At 39.1% G+C, this 22138-nt stretch overlaps 1 protein-coding gene across 1 annotated transcript; it reads left to right on the forward strand.

Annotated features, from left to right (window-relative positions):
- Positions 1–20960: 20960 nt before the first annotated feature.
- LOC149841417 (transcription factor HEC1-like) lies at positions 20961–21482 on the forward strand. The gene has a single exon (XM_090005258.1). The coding sequence runs from the start codon at positions 20961–20963 to the stop codon at positions 21480–21482; it is 522 nt and encodes a 173-aa protein (XP_089861384.1).
- Positions 21483–22138: the final 656 nt, after the last annotated feature.

A 22138-nucleotide genomic window follows, 5' to 3' on the forward strand; every position in this document is an offset into this window, starting at 1 on the left:
TCAAATGCTCAAGGGTTGGAAAAAATGTGTGAGGATTGCACAACTTCTCGTAAATCAATTTTTTTTCAAAAAAAAAAAACTTCTGGTAAATCAGTTGGTGGGTGATGACCAAGGGAAAAAATAATGGGAGTTGTTCTTGCAGGGATGAGCAGATATTAAACCATATGGAATCATCAATTTATCCCACAATTTTTCTGGTAGAACAGCTCCACACAGGCACACCCTTTTCTTCATGTATTCTAAGTTTCTGTCATATTAGGAGAGTTTCCTAGTAGGTCACGTTTTGAAAGGATTCACTTTTATACATGAAGTGGATCGCATATGAAAATGAAACATAGTACGTAAAAATCCAATAAATTAGTTTCTCATACTTATCTTACATTATATTGAAGCGGGCACAATCAATTTTCTTTTATTTATTTATCTAGGGAAACCCTGGTTCAGGGCATAGGGCTTGAGAGAGATTGACGCGTTACCGTATGCCCCATCTCCAAATGGTTGATGACCCCTCAACCATCCCACTTGCCCACCAAGGAGCCTGCTGCTTCAACCTCAGCGAAAGAGACACACATCCCAGGTATCATACTCTTGACATCCTTCAATTTGAACACCCCCACACCTGGTCAGGTGTATGGAGTCCTTGTGGGCCACAATCCAATTCACTATATGTTTTGCATTATGAAAGTTGGATTCAACCCATATCTTTCTTTATGTTAGACTTGATTCTTGTGTTGTTTTCAGGCAATAGTTCTGCATTTCATAGTATAAATGGGTCATTCAAATTGCAATGGGTTTGAAATATGACTAATAATGGATCCCTACACTATCAGCTTTGTTTAATATAGTTTCGGTTAAGTTGGATTTGGTAAACCCTTGTCCAACCCACTTAGAAACTGTTAAAGTGGGGACCACGCAAAGAGAGAGAGAAAGAGAGCCGAACAAAAAAAACAACATTACCACTCATGAAGATCAACAAAATGTTTAACCCATGACTCAGAACAAGAGCGAAAGCCAAAACAAAAAGAGGAAGGCAGAAGAGAAAAAACACACAAAAACAAACAAAATAGCAGGCTTATGCAGAAGCCGCTGGCTCGGAGGGTGCCAAAAAAGGGAGAGCATCATTCCGAGGGAACGGAAGAGCACTAAGATGCATACGAAGAATCACATATACATCCACCAAGATATTATGCTCCAGATTCTGAATGAGAACCAAAATTTGATGGAAAATAACATTGTTGCGCACCATCCAAACAAACCACCAAGAGGTAAGCAACAAAGTCCGCCAGATCAACCTTCACCTCTTGTTGCGTCTAATACAAACCGGTCTCAAGATTAGATCGAGCGTGAAGGATTCCTCCTTAACCAACACTTTTGAATGCCTCCACGTCCTGTTAAAGAGATCCACAAAAATAGGGCAGAACCAGGATAAGTGAAACATTGTTTCTTCATCAGCTTGACAAAGCACGCACCAACTCGGGAGCTGAATGCCCCACCTCTTTAAATTATTGTGGGTCTGAACCCTATCGTGCCAAACTAGCCAAGCCAGAACCCGGGAGAGATGAAAAGGACCCTTCGCCCAAAGCACAGTCTAGGGCAACCAATCAGCCCCTAGGGGTCAAGCAACGATCTATACACTTTATAGGTGAGGAACTCTCCACTTCGCGCAATTGCCCAGTGCAGCCACTGACCAATATTTTTGTAGTCGTCAAAATGATCTTTGAAGAAGGCTAAAGCCCTCAACCATGAGATACACAAATGGGATAACGCCAATCCTGAGTTTCTCTGATGAGCTGGGATAAGAGCAGGATCCCCATATTTCACAAGAAAACGAGCACAAGGGCTATATGGTTGATGAGTCATCCAACATTGCTTGGCGATAAGAGCAATGCTCTGCAGTCTGGGCGCCGGAACACCTAAGCCAGCCATACGTCGAGGTAAAACCACCGAATGCCAACCAATCAAGTGACGCTTACCCTTGAGTTGACATCCAGACCATAAGAAGCCCGCCAACAAACGCGTCAGTTGCTTCTCCACCCCCACAGGCATCACAAACATAGACATGAAAATTTTTGGAATAGTAGACAGAACATGTCTAACTAAAGTCAGACGGACAGTGATGGAAAGATAAGACTCGTGCCACGAAAGTAATTTGCGCTTTATTTTTTGAATCGTCGGAGCCCACGTGGTAGAAGAAAGGTGCTTCACTTGTAACGATAAGCCCAGGTACATCATTGGCAACTCAGAAATAATACAATTGAAAATCCTCTACCCCACTGTAAGCATAGTGGACTGAACATTGAACATAGTAAGAGAGCATTTGTTCTCATTCAGAGAAAGCCTGAAAAGAGAGTAAAAAAACTGAAGGATAAGCTTGAACCTAAGCATCTGCAGAACATTTGCATAACAAAAAATGATCATATCGTCAGTGTAAATAAGAATATGATCTGAGAAATCCAGAACATGTAATGGATCAAAGAAACGTGTTGCCGCGGCCTGCTTAAGCAAGACCACAAGACCTTGAGCAACCATGTTGAACAACAAAGGTGAGAGAGAGCAACCTTGCCGCAGACCCCGCTTTAACTTGAATCGATCTCCACCAACGCCATTGATATTTAGCATGGCCTGGGCATTCGAGACCAATTCTCTCACCCAACCACAAAAACGATGACCAATTCCGAAATTTGACAACATTTAAAATAAGAAGGGCCAACGAACGAAATTAAAATCTTTATGAAAGACTAATTTGATAACAAAATAAGGCTAACCGCTAAGATGCAAAGAATGGACCACTTTGGATGCCATGATGAACAAATGATGGACCCTCTTATTGGGGATGAATGTGAACTGAGAGTCCGAAAAAATCTGGTGAGCCACAAATTTCAGCCTATTCGCCAAGACCTTGACAAACATCTGATAAAGAGTACTCATAACCGAGATTGGGCGAAACTAAGAAATATCAGTGGCTTCATCATCTTTAGGAATTAGAGAAATAATAGATAAGTGAAATAGAGAAGGCAGTCTGGATTTACGATAGAACTCGTTAAACATGCTGACCACGTTCGACTTTACACAGTCTCAAAATATTCTAAAAAAGTCCACATAAAATTCATCAACACCGGGAGCTTTTCAACCCGACAGATCCTTTATGGCCCTAAAAATCTCATCTTTAGAGAATCTCCTCTGCATAGATCGAGCTTGCTCTAGATGAATTGCCATAACCAGAACATTATCAATTACTCCCTCCACAGTTAACGAAGTAGAATATAAAGCCTTGAAGAAAAGTGTGTCTGTCGGATTAACGTGTTGATTGAGATAGGGAACACCCCCAATGAAAATAAAAGGGACGACCTTCTTCCTATGACGATGAAAAGCATATGAGTGAAAAAATTTAGTGTTGCCATTACCAGCAGCAAACCATTTCACACTAGACCTCTACTTCCATCGAATTTCCTCCTTGAACCTCCAGCTTTTCAAGAGCATAGATAACTCAATCGACCTGGCTTGGAAACTCAAAAGTTGCAAATCCGAGAGAGAGTCGGGGGACAACATAGCCTAATACAACATCAGAATTTCATGTTCCCATACAACCATTTGCTAAAATTTCTCTACATTACGACTATGGAGTCGGGCCTTGATATCCTTAGCAAGACGAGAAAGCTTCTTGTGAACTCAAATAGCCGCCCAATGCTCATCAGAGGGATTGTTATAAGAATTAGTAGTAACCGAGAGAAAATATGGCTCCTGGAGCCATCATTCTTCAAACACAAATCTCTTAACGGATCTAAAGTCATCCCCCCAATGAGTGATGACCAGCCTATGATCCGAGATGGTGGGAGCAAGCACCACACACTTAACGTCGAGAATGAGGTTCAGTAGATTAGGAGTGATAAAAATTCTGTCAAGGACCCTACAGCACGGGCGAGACCGCTTATTCGACCAAGAGAAGCGTTCCTCGGTTAACGAGATAGGATATAAGAGATGGTGATGAACAAAATCTTGGAAACCATGCATAGCAAGTGAACAATTGAAATCACCCATAAGAATGTGACACTCCATGTTAAAAACAACCACCCTATCTAAATCATCCCAAAGTGTGGGCCTCATGGAGGCGAGATGAGGGCCATAAACAACAGATATCACCACCCTCCTACCAATCGCCTGCAAATTGAAAGCAACAAACATAGAGAAAAGATCGACGTTCAGTTGGGATAAGCTTAAAGACTGATTCTCCAAGATAAGGATACCTCCGACATGGTTGACCATAGGCTTAAAGAAATAATCAACTCCCCGCCAGATGCTGGAGGCTGCAACATGCAGGATGACCTGCATTTTAGTTTCACAAAAGCGAGCAGGTCAGGCTTCTTCTGTCTAACCCAATTAGCCAAGAACAAGCATTTCGTGGGACAATTCAAGCCCATGATATTCCAGTAAACAATCTCCATGGAACAAAATTTGGAAAAACCCTGGGGTGGTGGGGCTTGAACGACCTTTTTGAAGACCTTCCATTGATAGCTGAATCCTTTAAGGGGGTCTGCCTCCTTTTGCGATTACCATTGATGATTTGCCAAACATCCCCAGCACAAATAGAAACCCTTGAATGACCATTGGAATCACCTATCTGACCACAGTCTGCACCACTTGAGGGGCATAAGAAATCCCCACTAATAGCAGATACTGTTGATCGTAGAATCCATATCAGCAGATATAGCTTGCAACTGCACTGAGGAGAGAGAGAGAGAGATCCAGCAACCTAGCAGCGTCAACAACCTCAACACCAAGGGGTTGTGGACTTGGATGCCTCCGAAGCATAGGCATAAAGAAGGGGATAACCTCACCCCACGATGGATGCCCGAATGAGGCACTATATGGTGGAAGACCAAAAGGAGGGGCAGAGGAGAATACCTCAGAGACTTTAGGCGATAAAGGAAATGGATGCGGAACCGAGAAACCAATCACCATGCATCTATTTTCATGGTTGGTGCAGGCAGTAAACAAGATAATATTAATTACCAAATAATTAGAGCGGCTAGAAGGAAAAATAATGAAGGACGATGGCAAAGTAGTCCTTTGCCCACCACGTGCAACTCTATCCAGTCACACCGTCAAGCTGTCACGGGAAAGGACGCAATGAGAAACTGACGGTGGGGCCCATACAAGAGAAATAATGAGTGATTGTTCCCTAGGAGAGGAATCAATGCTGGCAGAGTTGTGAGTACCCACCACTGGCAAATCATTTGATGATGATGAGAGAGAAATTGACCTTAGCCCACCTCGTGCATGCCTACCCGACTGCATCACCAAACTACCACGGGAAGGGGCGCAAAAATAATTAGATGTCAGGCCCCATGTAGGAGAAATAATGAGGGTCAGATCTCCAGGAGAGAAATCATTGCTGGCAGAGCCAGATTTTTTGGGGCTTACCCATGGTCGAACTTTCGATAGTTAGGAGATGCAGGATTGGACGGGTCGAACAAACGTTTGAGGTCTGCCATCATTCGCTGGATATGGAACTGGCATAGTCGAAGGAGATGATGGAAAAAATTTCCGACATGTTGTGGTCGGACCGGGACCCAGATAGACCCAATCTTGACCGCCTGTAAAGAATTTGACGACTTCTGAAGGTCACCAATCTGCACCCATGGCGAGAAGGATAATTGCCGGAGAGGCTGATTATGATTCTGACTGGCAGGATGGCTCCTCAACATAGGAGGATCTAGGGGAACAAGAGTCATCCCATACGAAGGGGGACAGAAGGCATTTGATCCTTTACGGTTTTGGACTGGGTGACGATGAGTGAAAAAGGATGAGGCGCACCTATGACAATCAAGGTGCTTCTGAAAGTTCAGGTTGAAACAAGCAGCACACCACTAGTTCCCCGATCTGGCATGGTGCAACTGAGATCTAGAGAGAATAGCGTAGAAAGAGCTTTGCCATGGAGATGAGACCTGCTGCCAACCCCAATTAAGAACCTATCCCGGAAGCTCACGGAAGAAGAAAGGTGGGACAAACATCGCCTTAGCAGAACACACTTCGAGAGGCTCCCTCCTAACTGCTCGGATAAATTGGTTGACGTCTGAAATAAGAAGGGAACCCACGTCTAAGTAAGAGCGAAAGATCTCCTAAAGCTTAGAGAAGAACCTATATTTGAGCCTAAAAGGCAGGACAACATCGAGTCCCCACCAGCAAAGAACAAAGACTGTACCCCTGTCATTAACTGCCTCCTTAATAACATGGAGGGCTCGTTGGTTGACTCCCAGCTGATGGTGTGGAGCAAGACCCCAGAAATAGTGTGATGGGGGACGCATCAGGAAATGAGAGAGAGAGAGAGAGGCAGTTTTCAGATGGATCCTTCTCCTGAAAGATTATTAGTCTTGGCTTCACAGAGGTCTTCGTAAGTGGTCTCTAGTGGAGGAGAAGATACCGTGAGCGATTTTGTGGCCGAGAAGAGAGGGGAAGGGGAAGCATGGTTTCTGAGAGAGAGAGAGAGAGAGAGAGAGATTAAGCCCTTAATGTGGATGAGAAAAATTTTCATGGAAATTGAAATCACATGGGAGGTATGACCTTAAATCCCATGCAAATCCTTTTGATCGGGATTTATTTTCTATTTACTTGAGAAATTAAAGCATGTGTTTGGTTGAGAATTAGTGTTACTTTAGAAAGTGATTCATTTTAAAATGAATATTTCCTCACCTTCCAAAGGTGTCCACAGGGAATTTTATTTCCTTAAGGGGGTGTTTGAATGGCAGAAGAAATTGCCCACACGGATTATTTCTTCCACTTTTGGTGTTGGCCCTGCATCCCAACCAAACACAGAAGAAATAGTCTGCGACTATTTCTTCCACTTTTGTATGTCTTATTCTGGATAAGTATTCTGTCAAACGCCCCCTATCTTAATCCTCCATCAATATTTCTCTTCAAAACTGCAAAGGAAATAATAACAGAAAGCTATCCCCAATAACATGCTCTCTCTCTCTTGCTAGTGCATTCACTAATGTCTTGTTCATCTTTTGTTGGGTTTCTAGGTGTCCTAGCATGCTTTTTTCTTTTCCGTACTGTAGGTTGTGATGCCCAATAGAATTTGTGAAAAAAAATAGAAACATAAGAAAACAAATTCTCTTATGATGCTTATTCCTTATACCCATGTTAGCTTCCTCTTGAAAATGGTATTCCGAAAATAGGCCTCAGGATTGAAGTTCCTTTTCCTTCTTTTTGGTTACTTCTGTTTTTTAAAGTTCATCAAAAGCGTCCTTTGCAGCAGGATAGGTCAGGACCGGTATAGACTTATTGGAACTGTCCATGTCTTGGACGGAGTGTCTGGGTTGGCCATCTCTGGTACACTTTAATCTTGTAGAGTTTTTTATACCCGACTAGTAATTTTTTTTTTGTACCCTCCTAGATTGCTCTAATCAATTTAATCCCCAAGTTTGGCATCCCATCGGCGTCCTTTGGCACTCATTGTACTTGGTTGTTCTGGACCTTGGTCAGCTGTAATTTTCTCAAAGATTTTATTTCATGTCCCTAAGATTTGTTAGTGCCGAACTTGGTGTTCTTATACAATTCTTAGATTCACAAGTTTGGGTCTAGGACTTTGGATCAATGCCCTTTTGTTGTTTTCTTTTTCTTGTCAGCTCTCTTCAGTTAAGATACTAGTAACTCTATGGCAAACTGTTCGGATTTCAGATCAGAAAATACATTAGAGGGTCGGATCCTGAACAGCCAAAATCTGTAAAAGCCCCATCCTGAATCCGAACCATTTGCAACCCTAGGTTCTGGGTTCCTAAATTGCTTTGGTAGTCCACTGAGGTCATTAATTTTTTTTTTTTTTATCTTTGGAGATTCTTTCTGATGGTGGCAGATTGTGCCCCTGAATCAAAAGTGCGTTCTAATAGCATAAGGGTGAAGCATGCAGACTGAAAAGGTGTTGAAAAGGGAAGACTGAATATTGGCACATCTAGATGTGGGTCAATGTCTGCAACAATTGAAAATGGGATCTTCACATCTGTTTTCAAGTGAGTGATATTTTTCATACGAAAATCTATCCCATTTGGGATAGTTTCCATTTTGTACTAACAGAGTTTTCATCTTTTTTTTTGAAAGGCAAGCTGGGGTAAGCAGACCCCTACCAGTTGTGCAACGATACTATTGAGATTCAAACTTGCAACCTCCCAACACAAGGTGACGTGCACTAGCTGCTCCTACCAGACAAGCGGAGCTCCGTTGGTCAGAGTTTTCATCTTTATATCCTGCTGTGGTCTATAAAATCGCAGGTATGGAATCAGAGACGACAGCAAAAGCATATACAAACAAATGATATACGTGGTCGGCCAATGTAGCCTACCCTCATAGCTAAACCTCTCGCACTCTCTCAAGTGTGAGTTGTGCATCCATTTCCAATATTTTCTATACAAGTTCCACTTTTACAAGGCATCTTGGAGGATATTTTTACAAGATTTTTGCTACATTTAGGAGAGCCCTTGACTTGATTTGGGCTTTCCTTAGCGTTATCTTGCACTGCCTTAAACGTGAATTGTTTCCTCCTCCTTTTGGTTGATTCTCCTTGATTATCATGATCTATAGTCGCCACATTTTGACTTGGGTAAGTATCCTCTTGATTGATTCTTTCTTTAAAGTCTGTTCCCTGGCTTAGAGAGAGAGAGGGGTTCAATTGTTACGAAGATGACCGTTGTGTCTAAGTGTCGAGTGTCAACAACCAAAAATTACAATGACCGTGACTTTTTATGATAGAGAGAGAAAATAAAGACATAGAGAGATAAAAAATAAAGATATATATATAGAGAGAGATCCACTTGATTGATTCTTTCTTTAAAGTCTGTTCCCTGGCTCAGGGAGAGAGAGAGGTTAAATTGTTACAACTAGATAGCAATAAAGATGGGCGTTGTGTCTAAGTGTCGAGTGCCAACAACAAAAAATTACCATGACAGTGACTTTTTATGATAGAGAGAGAGAGAGAAAATAAAGCATAGAGAGATAAAAAGTAAAGATATATAGAGAGAGAGGGTGTTCAACTGCTGAGTTATGACTCGACTGGATAATCGAAATGAGCAATAAAGAAGAACGTGATGTCAAGTGGCAAAAACGAAAAATTGCCATGACATTGACTCTTTTTTAACTTGAGTACGGAGACAGCGATTGTTATGAGAATATAAACACGCTTCTGGAGAAAAGTACCCCAAGAAAGCAAGGTGCAAAGAGATTTGGAGAGTTTGTCTCTGTTCTCTTGCATTCACGATGAAACAGAAGTATTTGGTTTTTAATTAACTGAGAACATCAACCATGTAGTGCTCATTTAATTGCAAGTTCTTCACGTCTAATGCCTTGGCCTTGTGGCTACACCAACTACCATTAAAATCCATGCTCTCTCTCTCTCTCTCTATCTCTCTCTCTAAGTTGAGGATTACGTAAAAACCAATGCTAAAAATCGGTCCACTAGGTGAATTGGTTTTTTAAAGGAACCGAGGAATCGAATCATATTTGAATCAGAACATTTAAATTTTGATTTTTTATAAAAAATAAAAATACATAAAATCAAGAAAAAGATGTAAAAAATAAATAACAAAAATATCAAAATTAATATATGCCAATATAGACAACATTCATGAAGATATTTAAAAAGAATGTTTACCAAGTAGCATCACAACCCACATGTTACACTTTTACACATGTTTCCTTTTTTTCTTAATTAGAACCTATTCAATGAAAAATATACTGATTTTGGCCTATTCAGATTATTTAGGTCAATTTTGGAGGTGGTCGAATTGACACCTGTTTCTAATCGTCTGAGGGCAGATTCGATTTGATTGTGCTGATTCAGGTAAATTCAGTCCCATTTTGACAACATTGGTAAAAAACCCTCTCATCACTGCCCACATTGATAAAACCATTGATGTCCCTTGCCCACCTAAAGAGTACACTCACCTCGCAGCAAGTGACTTACTGCATTTTCATTAGAGGGCATTTTTTATGCAGTGACGCTGCAGGCTGGTGCCCTATCTTCCATCTCGTGCTTTTCTCGAGATGGACAGTGGTCAACCTGCTATCGATTTATACACAGGTAAAAGAATTTTGCTCTTGTTGCTTCATTAGTTACAATGTGGGTGGTGTTTTGTTCTTGAATATTTGATTTTCCCTAACCCAAGCCATTGACACTCATATAGAAATTATTTGGGAATTGATCTTAAGACTTTGGCTCATTGGTTCATTCTATGACTCAGATTCTTCTTTAATGATGTGAATATACTTCAATTCTTTAAATATTTATTGCCCAACTACAATGCTTTTATTTCGTTTGAAGTTGACATACCTTACAGTTTTATCAAAATTGAGTCAGAGATTGTATCCATGAATTTCCTGCCTTATATGATAAAGGACCTTCATCTGCTACCCATTAATGTGCAGGTAAAGGTAGAGCTAGAGGTGGTGTTGCTTCATTGGTTGCAACTGTTTTGTTGTTGGATGCAGGAAGGAAAGGTGAGAGAATTCAAATGGAGAAAACTTGGGCTGTTTTTCTTTTGGAAAAAAAAAAGTTTGGACTTGATGATGTGTAATAGTCTCATATTGAATAGGTTTGAGTTTGTTGTGGGCTTTATAACCTACATGTAAACTCTTACACTTATTTCTAAGAACAAGAGAATGGGATGACTATCACACACGCCCGCCATGTCGTGCCGAGCTCGAGTCGGACCGAGTAATTGGCCTTTAGGGCCATATATCTCCATGTTGTCTCTCTCTGTATTTTTTTTGAATGAGCTTTCTGCAACAGCGGTTCAAAGAGGTTGTCTTCGAAGGACGATTCGTCGGAGTGCACCGATCCTGATCGTCGAGGCTATTGTATCTTGGGAAAAGGACGTCGGACCCTGTTTGCACTGTATGTGAGGACGAATCTTCTTTAAGGGGAGTACTTTCGTACGTCTTAGCCTGTTATACAATATTAACATGTTTTCATTGTTTTTATTGTGTTCTCTACATCTGTTTGTTCATGTGTTGTTGTCTGGATTTTGGTATTATGCAAAAATTGATATGCTTGTTCCCTGTTCCTGTTTCGATTGACTGTTAATCATGATTTTCATGTTGCTGTATATCCTGATTTATGTCATGATGTTGATTGTAAAACTGTGTGATCTGAAATATGATCCAACATTTGTCTCACTGCAAGATTGAATTTGTGTAAAGCTGATTCCAAAAAATAAAATTCAAAGGAAAATTTTGTTGCATTAGGGAAGGCTAAGTGAATTTTGTTCCAGCTGAATCACAGATGTACAATTCCTGTTTTCTACTATCAATTTTTTTGAATTGGTGATTTAATATCACTTATTGATATTCTTCATCCTTAAACGTTATTGTTGCCAAGTATTCATCAGAGAATTTGTCATTTGCCACCTCAATATTTACAAAAAAATAATTTATAAATCATCTCATAAATGATATGTGAGATTGGAGGTACTTAGAAATACTATTCCCATGAAGCCTCTAAAAATTTCACCACCCCATGACCATCAAAATAATCACTCATGGTCACCATCCAAGTCACCCATAAGCTGCAAAACTCATCAGTGGATGTGAGAGAGAGAGTGATTCATTATGTGACTAGAATTTCATTATATTATTATGTGACTCACCACCAACCTTCACACCCCTACAAAGAGCATCTCGCTATTTTAAGATCGTCCGAGAGCCATCCTACTAAAGATATATATAAATTTTTTCTGTTCTGTTTTTTTCAACTCCACAATGCAAACATGTCTTCGACAAAGGAAAAATGATCATGCTTACCTTCTAAAGTTAGTAAACTGTTCGAATTAAGATATAAGCAATTGAACATTAGTGCCCAACAAAAAAAAGGGATCCAGAGAAAAAGAAAATACAAGCCAATTTAGATGGGCCTAGTGCAGAAGAATCACATGGGGAAGACTATAACTATTACAGCCCAAGGTTTAGGGAATGTCAATGAATCAGATTTTATCTAATATTTGACCGAATTCAATTTCGTTTAGTTGCATTTGGTAAGCCAAAACTATATCCGATTATGATTCGATGTGAATATGGTTTTGATTTTGTCCGAACCGTTAATATCCCTACCAGGGCAGTTCAAGCCTTTAAAGAAATTTCTCACAATTTAATAAAACTGGATTGCATCTCATATAGTTATGTTAGTCTCAACAACCTTGAAGAACACATTAAGGACATAGGTGCTACCCCTGCATATGTGGTCCTCTAAAGGTTGGCAATGACAGAGAGCCAAAGGGTAGGGTGCATGAGATTTCAGCATTATGGCATTGGTTATTCTGCAAAATCTGTGTTGTTCTGTCACTGACTGAAACTTTTGAACTCTAAACTCCATCCTTGTCGATAACTTATGTTGCACAACACATTTTTGAATTACTCTTTGATAATTCCCATGATAACTATTCTTTCTTTATTGTGCAACTAAAAATCTCTAATGTCTTTTAAAGGTTGAACAGAAAAGGAGAGAAGAAGAAGAAGAAGAAGAAGAAGAAGATGATGATGATGATGATGATGATGATGATGATGATGATGATGATGGAATAAAAGAGAACAAAAGACTAAATTTTTCACATCGAAGAGAAGCCAACAAACAACAGATTCCAAATACTGAGAAGTGGATTGGAGGGTGCATGGTTTCAGGCAAGAGGAAAAAGATGTGTTTTTTTTGGGGGGTGATGAAAAGCATGATCACAAGAATAGTAACCAAAATCTCAATTCATGGTAGAAAAGGAGATGGAAAACAAGGAAGTAGGGCACCAAGCAACTCCTCTAGGCATTTATTTATTTACATCGCTCTTTTGTTTAATATGTTTGTCTCACTTCAATTATCAATGAGCTCTCTCTCTCTCTCTCTATATATATATATATATATATATATATATAATGAGAACTGATAATATTAGGCTCCGTTTCTCATTCTACCCCATAGTTTTGAAGTGTTTTATGATAGATCTAAACCAATAGATGTGTTAAGCATGCTCGATTTAGTGGGAATTAACTCTTGGATCATATTTTTTTGACAAAAAACATATTTTTACGAGCCAAAAAATTTGATACCTTCGTAGCCATTGATTTTATATCATCGAAATAACCTATATACAGGTCAAATTTCAGTGATCCAAATGTTGGTTTCCACTAAAGAAAACATATAGATTACATCTATGGTGTTAGATGTGAAAAAAACACCAAAAGAATGCTATTTTGAAGGGCCAAAATAAGAAAGTGGGTAAAACCAGCGCGTTACTATATATATATATATTTATTTATTTATTTAAAGAGAGAAATGGGAACGTGCTAAATGACATGCTATTAGATTTCTGGTGCTTTTCTTTATTTCAACCCAATAGATGTGTTCAACATGATTGATTTGCTAGAAATGGGCACTTGGATCGTGCATTCATGATGAAAAAATGGTATTTAGAGCCTCAAAATTTAATGAAAATTGTAGGAGGTTGGTTTTTGAAACATTATAGAAACCTATCCATGCATGAAAATCAAATGTTCCAAAATGTGATTCCTATAAAAAACAAACATATAAATCACATTTTTTTTATGGTCAGAATTTTGGAAAAAAAAACATGAGAAATCCAATATGATGCTTCATTTAGTATCATGGGCATTTAGTAGGTTCCCATCTCTCTCTCTCTCTCTCTCTCTCTCTCTCTCTATATATATATATATATATATATATATATATATATATATATATGTGTGTGTGTGTGTGTGTGTGTGTGTGTGTGAGTTGAAACTAATAATATATTACTGCTCGTATTCTTTTAAGTGAATCTAACTTTATAGATATGATTTACATGGTGTTTGGTAGGGATTAACTTTTGAATCACCATAATATGTACAGGTTCTTTTGGTGATTGAAAAATCAAAGGTTATAAATGTGTCTATGGCTTAAAAAAGTAATTCTTGTTGAAAAATGTGATCCACGAGTCAATTCCTAACAAATTGGGTTAAAACGACTTACACCTGTGAGTTTGAACTCATTGATACCGTACACACATTTGTGTGTGCACACACCTGCGCACACACACACACATATATATATATATATATATATGATGCAGCTAAATATGGCACGATGGTAATGAAACATTTTATCAGAATTTATGTATTTTTCTGAAATTAAGACTCTACAGATGTAATCTATTTGCATGTTTTTATAGGAATCAGTTATTGGAAGATTTGTTTCTGATGCATGAATATGTTTTTATAAGGTTTCAAAATCAATGGCTTACAAATTTCATACATTTTCAAGACTGCAAATACCATTTTTTATCTAAAATGCATGATCCATGTGTCGATTTCTACATGTTGAACACAGCTGGATGGTTAGAATTTCAAAAACACAATGAAAATCTGATAAAATATTGCATTTAGCACAGTAATATATTTAGCACCAATCATGTATCATATATATATATATAAGGTAGTAGCTCCTAAGCACTTTTCTAGTTAACTGCCATGCTAATTGGGCTTTCTAAAGGTTTTTCTTCATGTATTATTTAAATCTGATTGTATAAATGTGTTCAGCACAGTTGATTTACTAAGAAACGACACTTGGATCATGTTTTGTAGATGAAAAACATGATTTTTTGAAGCCATAAATATTTAAAAAAATATTAGACCATCATATTTTTAAACCTTGTAAAAAATAAGCCTGATTCTTGGAATCATAAGATACAAAAGTCAATTCCTATAAAATCATTCATATAGAACACATCTCTATGGTCAGATTTAAAGAAAACATGAAAATCCCCATTCAAAATCCTAGTTAGCACAGTTGTGCTAACTAGGATAGATTTTTTCCTCAGAAAAACTACCCCCAGAGAGAATTATACCACTGACAAGCTAAGTTTAATATGTTAAACCATTACCTGCCTTTTGCTGGTTCAGTTAAGTCTCGTGTTCGGCGAGATATTGTGTCAGTGATTAAGCCGTATCAAGTGAGACTTCTTGGTCATACATAATTTGTCATCACCCACTAGCCTTTCGGTTCTGGTTGGGACACCTGTAGGGTTTGAGTGTTTAAGCCTGTGACTCTGCAGAAAGTAGGTGAGAATCTCTTAAAAAAACCAAAGTTGTGACCCAAATGAGTTTTAGCTCGCTAGTAGCCTAGGCCAAGGCTTTTCTACCATAGCCTCCATGCATTGGGCCCCACTTGAATTCACTCAGTTTATGCTGCTAGTTATTTAAAATATAAAATATATGCACCATTTTTTTTTATATTTACACGGAAAAACCACCTCCAAGATTAGAGACCTAGCCGCGCTCTCCGGGTAGTGTAAAACTCTGTGAGCTTACCCCTTGCCCCAAGAAAGACACCACTCTTCAGGTGAGGTTCATGGGATTTGAACCTGGACCACTTACCTAGCTACCTAGGTCCCATCCCACTATGTCAAACCCCTTTGGGGGCATATAATGCACAATTTAGAATTGTGATGATAGTTACCAAGATATCAAATGGATACAGAGAACAACAAGTGAATTAGAAAGGGGCAAATGAGTGTTGAAAGAAAGTAGCATGAATCACAAAGACACTTTCAGAATCATATATAGAAACTTGTTACCAATGGGGGCTCTGCTTGTCTGGCAGGAGCAGCTAATTCACATCACCTTGTGTTGGGATGTTGCAAGTTTGAACCCCAAATGGTATGGTTGTATAACTGGTACAGGTCTGCCAAACCTCAGCTTTCTCTGTCTAAAAAAAAATCGTAGAAACTTGTTTGAAGAAAAAAACGGGTGCAAGGTGATATAAAAGTGGTAATGGATGTAAGAATCAAACAACATGAAAATAAGTAGGTGATTATACATAATCAACATTGAAGCAAACACAATTCTTGGTGTGCGAATGAATTAAACCAAAAAGTTTGAGGGTATTTGAAAATTTCCCTAATATAAAACGCATTAGTAAGAAGGAAGCGAGTGGTTCTATAATTTTTTTTAGACAGAGAAAGCTGAGGTTAGGCAGACCTATACCAGTTATACAACCATACCATTTGGGGTTCTAACTTGCAACATCCCAACACAAGGTGATGTGTACTAGCTGCTCCTGCCAGAGAAGCAGAGCCCCATTGGTAACAACTTTCTATAATGGAAGTAAGAAGCAAACAACATGAAAATAAGTAGGTGATTATATAGAATCAACATTGAAGCAAACATAATTCTTGGTGTGCGAATGAATTAAACCAAAAAGTTTGAGGGTATCTGAAAATTTCCCTAATATAAAAAGCATTAGTAAAATGGAAGCGAGTGGGAAACACGCTTCCTATACTATGAAAACTTGTCTCCTTCGACTTCCCTCACTTAGCACCAAGCTTGCAGTATCTATGCATGATATCTTTTGATAAAGCTTGAAAAGATTTGAGCATGTCCTGGTTGAAGGATCTGTAACCAAGTTGGCTCAAGTCCCCCCATTCGGACCCAAGTTTTCTCTGTCATAGTTGAATTAGCACAAGGGACTAGTTTTGCCAATTTTGTTAAAAGTGCTTCCTGACAGGGTCCCCTATTTTAATGCATCCTTCCCCCTTACACAGCTAACGTCCCTTTTCATATCCCAATAATAAAATAAGCAGTTATAATGAAAGCAGTGCAGAGAGAGAGAGAGAGAGAGAGAGAGAGGATCTCTGTTTTTGGTTGGAAATGAAGTGTGCTCATGTTATTCTTTACTGCAAAGCAGTGTCATGTGAGTCACTATAGTGTTTGAACTCATTATGTTTACAGAAGGATGATTGAAATTGGCTTTTAATGCCATTCATTTCTCTGTGTTTACGTCATCATGATGAGAGGACTCTAATTGAATGTTTCTTCTTATGGCACTTGGCTATAACAAGCCATCTTTCCCCCAAAAAAAACTAGTGCTTGAAAAGGCATCTCATAAATGAGGATTTCCATGTTGTGATCAACATAATCCTTTTGTTGTACACCCAAGTACACCTACCAAATATGTCCATAGGATGGCATCTTGAAGTTGGATTAATATGATCAAATTATGAACCAACTTATACAAGCTTTGGCTTAAGATGGGTCAGCTATATATGCCTGGTTTACTTGGAATTAGTCATTTTTTAAGACTGTCAATCTGATGGTTAAACATAATTATGTATTTTCCAAATGCATGCAATTGAATAAACATCAGAATTGTTTGTTCTTTAACGTGTTTAAATGAGGGCAAAACATGAGTTTTTAGAAATCCAAGTTTTGCTTAAAATCAATTATTTTTAATTGAATTAAATTTTTTAGTAAATGGGTTTTCTCTCCAAAACCTAGTTAAACAGGTATTGGGCATCGTCTAAAAAAGTGATTTTGATAAAGTTTTTTAACGGCTATTAATTAGCTTGGATGTTTAGCTCTTAACACCATAAGAGTTTTCCCTTTTTCATGGTAACTTTTAGCCATCATTGATTAATAATGGGGAGATTGCTGTTATCAAGCATTAGTGTTTACATGGCTATAAGAGAACAGTAATAAGCCCACAAGGGCTCTGCCTTCATGGCTAAGGGCAACTGTGGTTTGTTACTTGACATGGGATGACTATGGTTCGAAACTCGTGGGGAACATCCCCTTGTTCTCAGGTCAAAGTTGGGTGCACTCTCTAGTGAACAGCGGAAACCTCAAGTGTACCAACCGGAGGCCTGCCAATGCACAGCAGTGTTGGGGGTTGTTCTTTGGCCTAGACCAACAAAAGAAACAAGAACAACAATACACTAAGTTAAGCAAATTTGAATGGTCCCACAAAGAGAGGTGTTTTTTGTCAAGTTTATGGTTTGGGTTATGCAGATTAATCCTAACTAATATCAAGCATGGAACTAATAACCATCACTTTCGAGCTAACAACAAATAGGCTTCATGGAACAAATTTTGGATAATATATAATTAGGCCTCTTCATATGTTTACCTTTCAAGGGGAACTTGATATCTTTTATTTTATTTTTACTCGAGAAACCGCTCCAGGTACAAAGGCCTAGCATAGCCGTGCTGGCTCATCCTAAAAAAAAAGATAAAACAAGGTTAGATTATTGATTATGATAGAGTATAAAAGTTTGTTGCACATATATTTTTGTCATTTTTGACGTCATCTAGATAAAATGTCAAAAGGGTCATTAACTAATAGGGCAAAAAGTAACTCCATTAATAAATTCAGATTCACCATTTAGAGGATAGTCTAATTAGATGGCAAAAAATAAAAAAATATCATAGCAAAGTACCAATCACCTCTTAAATGGCAAAGATACCAATCAAGTCTGAGAGATGCCCCACATGCACAGTGGTTCCCTATCACTAAAGAACCATAGAAAAGGCAATATATTCCAAAGTCTTTGACCGAATGCCATTACATTTGATGGTGAAAACCAGTAGCCAACAAGAGTACTGATCCTTCCAGAAAAGCGTTCCCTGCTTTACACAGCAACAGATACCACCAAAGGATAAATAGGAGAATAATGCACCCCTTCATTTACTCCGCTCCGTGCAGTAAAAAGCAGAAAGAAATATGTCACATGGATACGCTCAACAGGACACGTTTTTTTTTTTTTGGATGGTTTTTTTTTTTTTTAATGAAAGGCAAGCTGGGGTTAAGCAGACCCCTACCAGTTTCATTACAAAGGAGAAAAGTACTTTACAAGGTATATATCTTCCCTTCTCGGAGACCAATTTGGGGTGATCTTTCCAAAAAAAAAAAACATGAATTTTATTTACAAAATGATTCGAGTACTGAAGTCTAACTATATCAAAACTGTATGTACCTCTTGGGGAATGTCCTGACCATGGTAACACCCCTCTAGGAGTCGTTGAAGGCAACTCTTGAATGTCACCAAGTCGATAGGACATCACAATTTCGAAACCCCGGGTCAATATTGTCATTATCGGAATTGGACCTGTGTTGTTTGGCTAACGATTCAGGGTGAATCGGCCGATACCGATTTTCAAGTGAATCGTTTTGAATGGGCCAAAATAATTAAAAATTATTGTTTCGATCATAATGTGACATGTGTTAAAGCTATTAAAATAATATTAAATTTTAATTTTAAATGAATTTTTTTATTTATTAAAAAATAGTCTATATATTCATGTCAGTATCGTATTGATTTTCTAGCGATACAATAGGTATAGACCGATTCAGGCAGCTGATACTAACAAAATTGCCCAGAGTGCACATCCATTGTTATGAGTACGTAGGGGTGTCAACATGTTGTGTTTGTTTCAGATCCACGTGAAATCAGACTCAAACCTGATTTGAGATTATGGTACTGGGTCTGCTCGGACTCACCACAAGAGAAACCATACTCGGATCCTATAATTAAGGCTTACATGAACCAGACACGAACCATACTTGGTAAAATAATATTTTTTTTATCATTTCTACATTAAAATTTTATGAAAACTCCAGTCAGGCCCAGGTCTGGTATGAAATTTCACAAACCATACCCGGTTCCATATATTAATCGGACACTTCTGGTCAAACCCTGATTCAAAGTGGGGCTTCTTATTTATCACAAAACCCTGACCCTATAGGGTTTGGTACAGGTTGGGTTTGGGTCAAATCCGACCCATTGACACCCCTATCCATGAGGTGTACCTTGTACTGGCTGACAAGGGGGACTTGAGGTTTTTTTTCTTTTTTTGGACTATTGGAGAAAACCACCTCAATCACTCATAAGTTCATCCGTGTAAAAACTCATGGTCCCCCCCCCCCCTCCTCTTACCCATGAGACGTGGTTGTGTGATCGGGCCGAACACGTATTCGACACCCTTCCCCAACTCTCTCAGGGAGGCAGGTACTAAGTGGCGCACAGTGGTTGAGGATTAGGTGTTCAGCCCCGATCATATTGAATCTGCTCTCCTTTACCCACTAAGGCGACACCCAGCTTTGGCCTCCCAACTTGTGACGTCCCTTCAGCTTGGCGACTTTCTTGCCCCAAGATAAGCCGAGCACTTTGTATGCACGGTTTTACGCCAATGAACACGGAAGTGATCTTCTCCCAGTTACTAAAAACAGACACGACACGACACGTTTATAAGTTGAAGTGCGCTTACGACATTGGCAAGATATCAAGAGAAGGCTAGTCCAAAGATTCATCAACTTTCCGGCAGTTCATCATCGGTATCCGGCGAGTTGGAAACGGCATCATTTGATGCATGATTCGCTCAGTCTGAAAAAACCATCTGAGCTTATGATCAGTGGCAGACCACTTTTAACTTGGGGCAACTCTGATTCTGACTTTGTCATGTGAGGGTGGGGTTTTTGTTAAAAAAAAGGAAAACAAATAAAACAAATGCATATTTTTATATTTCAGGACTGAAATTCAACTTTCTTTTCAATAAATAATTTTATCTAGACCTATTGTGAAAAGGAGAAAAGAAGAAAATAAATAAAAAGTTTGCTTTAATATCTCTCATCAATAAGGGGTGAGTGAGTGAGAGAGAGATTTTTAATGCATAGTGTTTGTGAGAATCCGGGGATAGATTTCGTGTTATATATAGCTACCGCGTTGTGCTAAGCTAGCTGCTTCCCTGTCAATTTCAAGACTCCTCTTTTCTATTCCTTCCTTTGCTTACCTCTCCTCTTTCCCTTTTCCGCCAACGCTAACATCACCATTCTCCTCCTTTATCTCTATCACTCCTTTCTATCAGATATTCTTCATCTCCCCTACCACCAATTTTCAGATTCCTCTCTCTCTCTCTCTCTCTCTCTCTCTCTCTCTCTCTCTCTCTCTCTCTCTCTGATGGATGCCGATGCGATAAAGAACTTCTCTGAGGATCAGATGGGCATGATGCTAATGATGTTACAGATGGAAAAAATGCCTGAATTCTCAGATTTTTCGACAGAGTTTTCCGAGTCTATGATCGGAAATTCAACCTCCATTCTTCCCACTTCTCCCTCTATGACATCTTCCTTTCTCAACCCGGTTAACTACCCACCTTATGTGATGCCGGCAGCCGGAGGGATCCCGGAAGCCATGAAGGATCTGGCCGCCGCCAACGACGACGACAACAATGGTGGTGCAACCGCGCAGAAGAAGAATTCGATGGGGTCGATGCGGGAGATGATATTCAGGGTTGCAGCAATGCAGCCGATCCATATAGATCCAGAATCGGTGAAGCCACCGAAGAGGAGGAACGTGAAGATCTCGAAGGACCCGCAGAGCGTTTCGGCGCGGCATCGCCGAGAACGGATAAGCGAGAGGATAAGGATCCTTCAGAGATTAGTTCCGGGAGGGACTAAGATGGATACTGCTTCCATGCTAGATGAGGCGATTCAGTACGTGAAATTCCTTAAGACTGAGGTGCAATCTCTCGAACAAGCGGCTGCCAATGCGTCCGCCCCGGCAGGTAGATTCCGCTTTCCGACCACCACGATGGCGGTGCCTGAGAATTACAGCTCAGTTCAGAGAGCTTACCGCAGCTCCCAAGTCTTTAATCCCACAGAATTGCTTGGCTACAATAGATGAGTTGTTATTCGTACTTGTGTTGGTGGGGTTGGTAGGAGAGTGCTTCTGCTTGTGTCTGTGTACATTCTGAGTTTGTGGGGTACTCTCTCTCTCTCTCTCTCTCTCTCTCTCTCTCTCTCTCTCTCTCTCTCTCGAGCAGTGAAAATTGTCATTATGTTAGAGGAGGAAATTTGATACTTGTAGATTTTCTTTTTTAGTTTATCTTCGACCACCCCCTTGGTTTCTATTAGATTTTCTCTTAACGTATTGGCACCAATCATGAGTGATAATCCCCATTTCAGTATTGACTCATGAATTCTCTCTCTCTCTCTCTCTCATATATATATATATATATATATATATATATATATATATATATATAGTTCTAAACTACAACACCATATGGTGGTATAGTCTCTTGTTTGCACGCATCTAGTCATCAAATATTAGATGTAACTATACAAATGTGTTTAACATAGTCTATTTAGTATCTTGATTTGTTTAATCATATCTGTTGTATCATGACATTCAATCTTGATTATTGTGAAAAATCAATATAGTTCACACTTGATGACGATAATGATGTTCTACAAATGATCCAAAACATCACGTTGAAGTAGACTTTAACGCATGAAAATTACAAATAAAACATGCTAACCATGATCCACATGTAGTGT

Source organism: Nuphar pumila, chromosome 4, assembly GCF_984573655.1.
Source record: "Nuphar pumila chromosome 4, dmNupPumi1.hap1.1, whole genome shotgun sequence".
Lineage (NCBI taxonomy): Eukaryota > Viridiplantae > Streptophyta > Magnoliopsida > Nymphaeales > Nymphaeaceae > Nuphar > Nuphar pumila.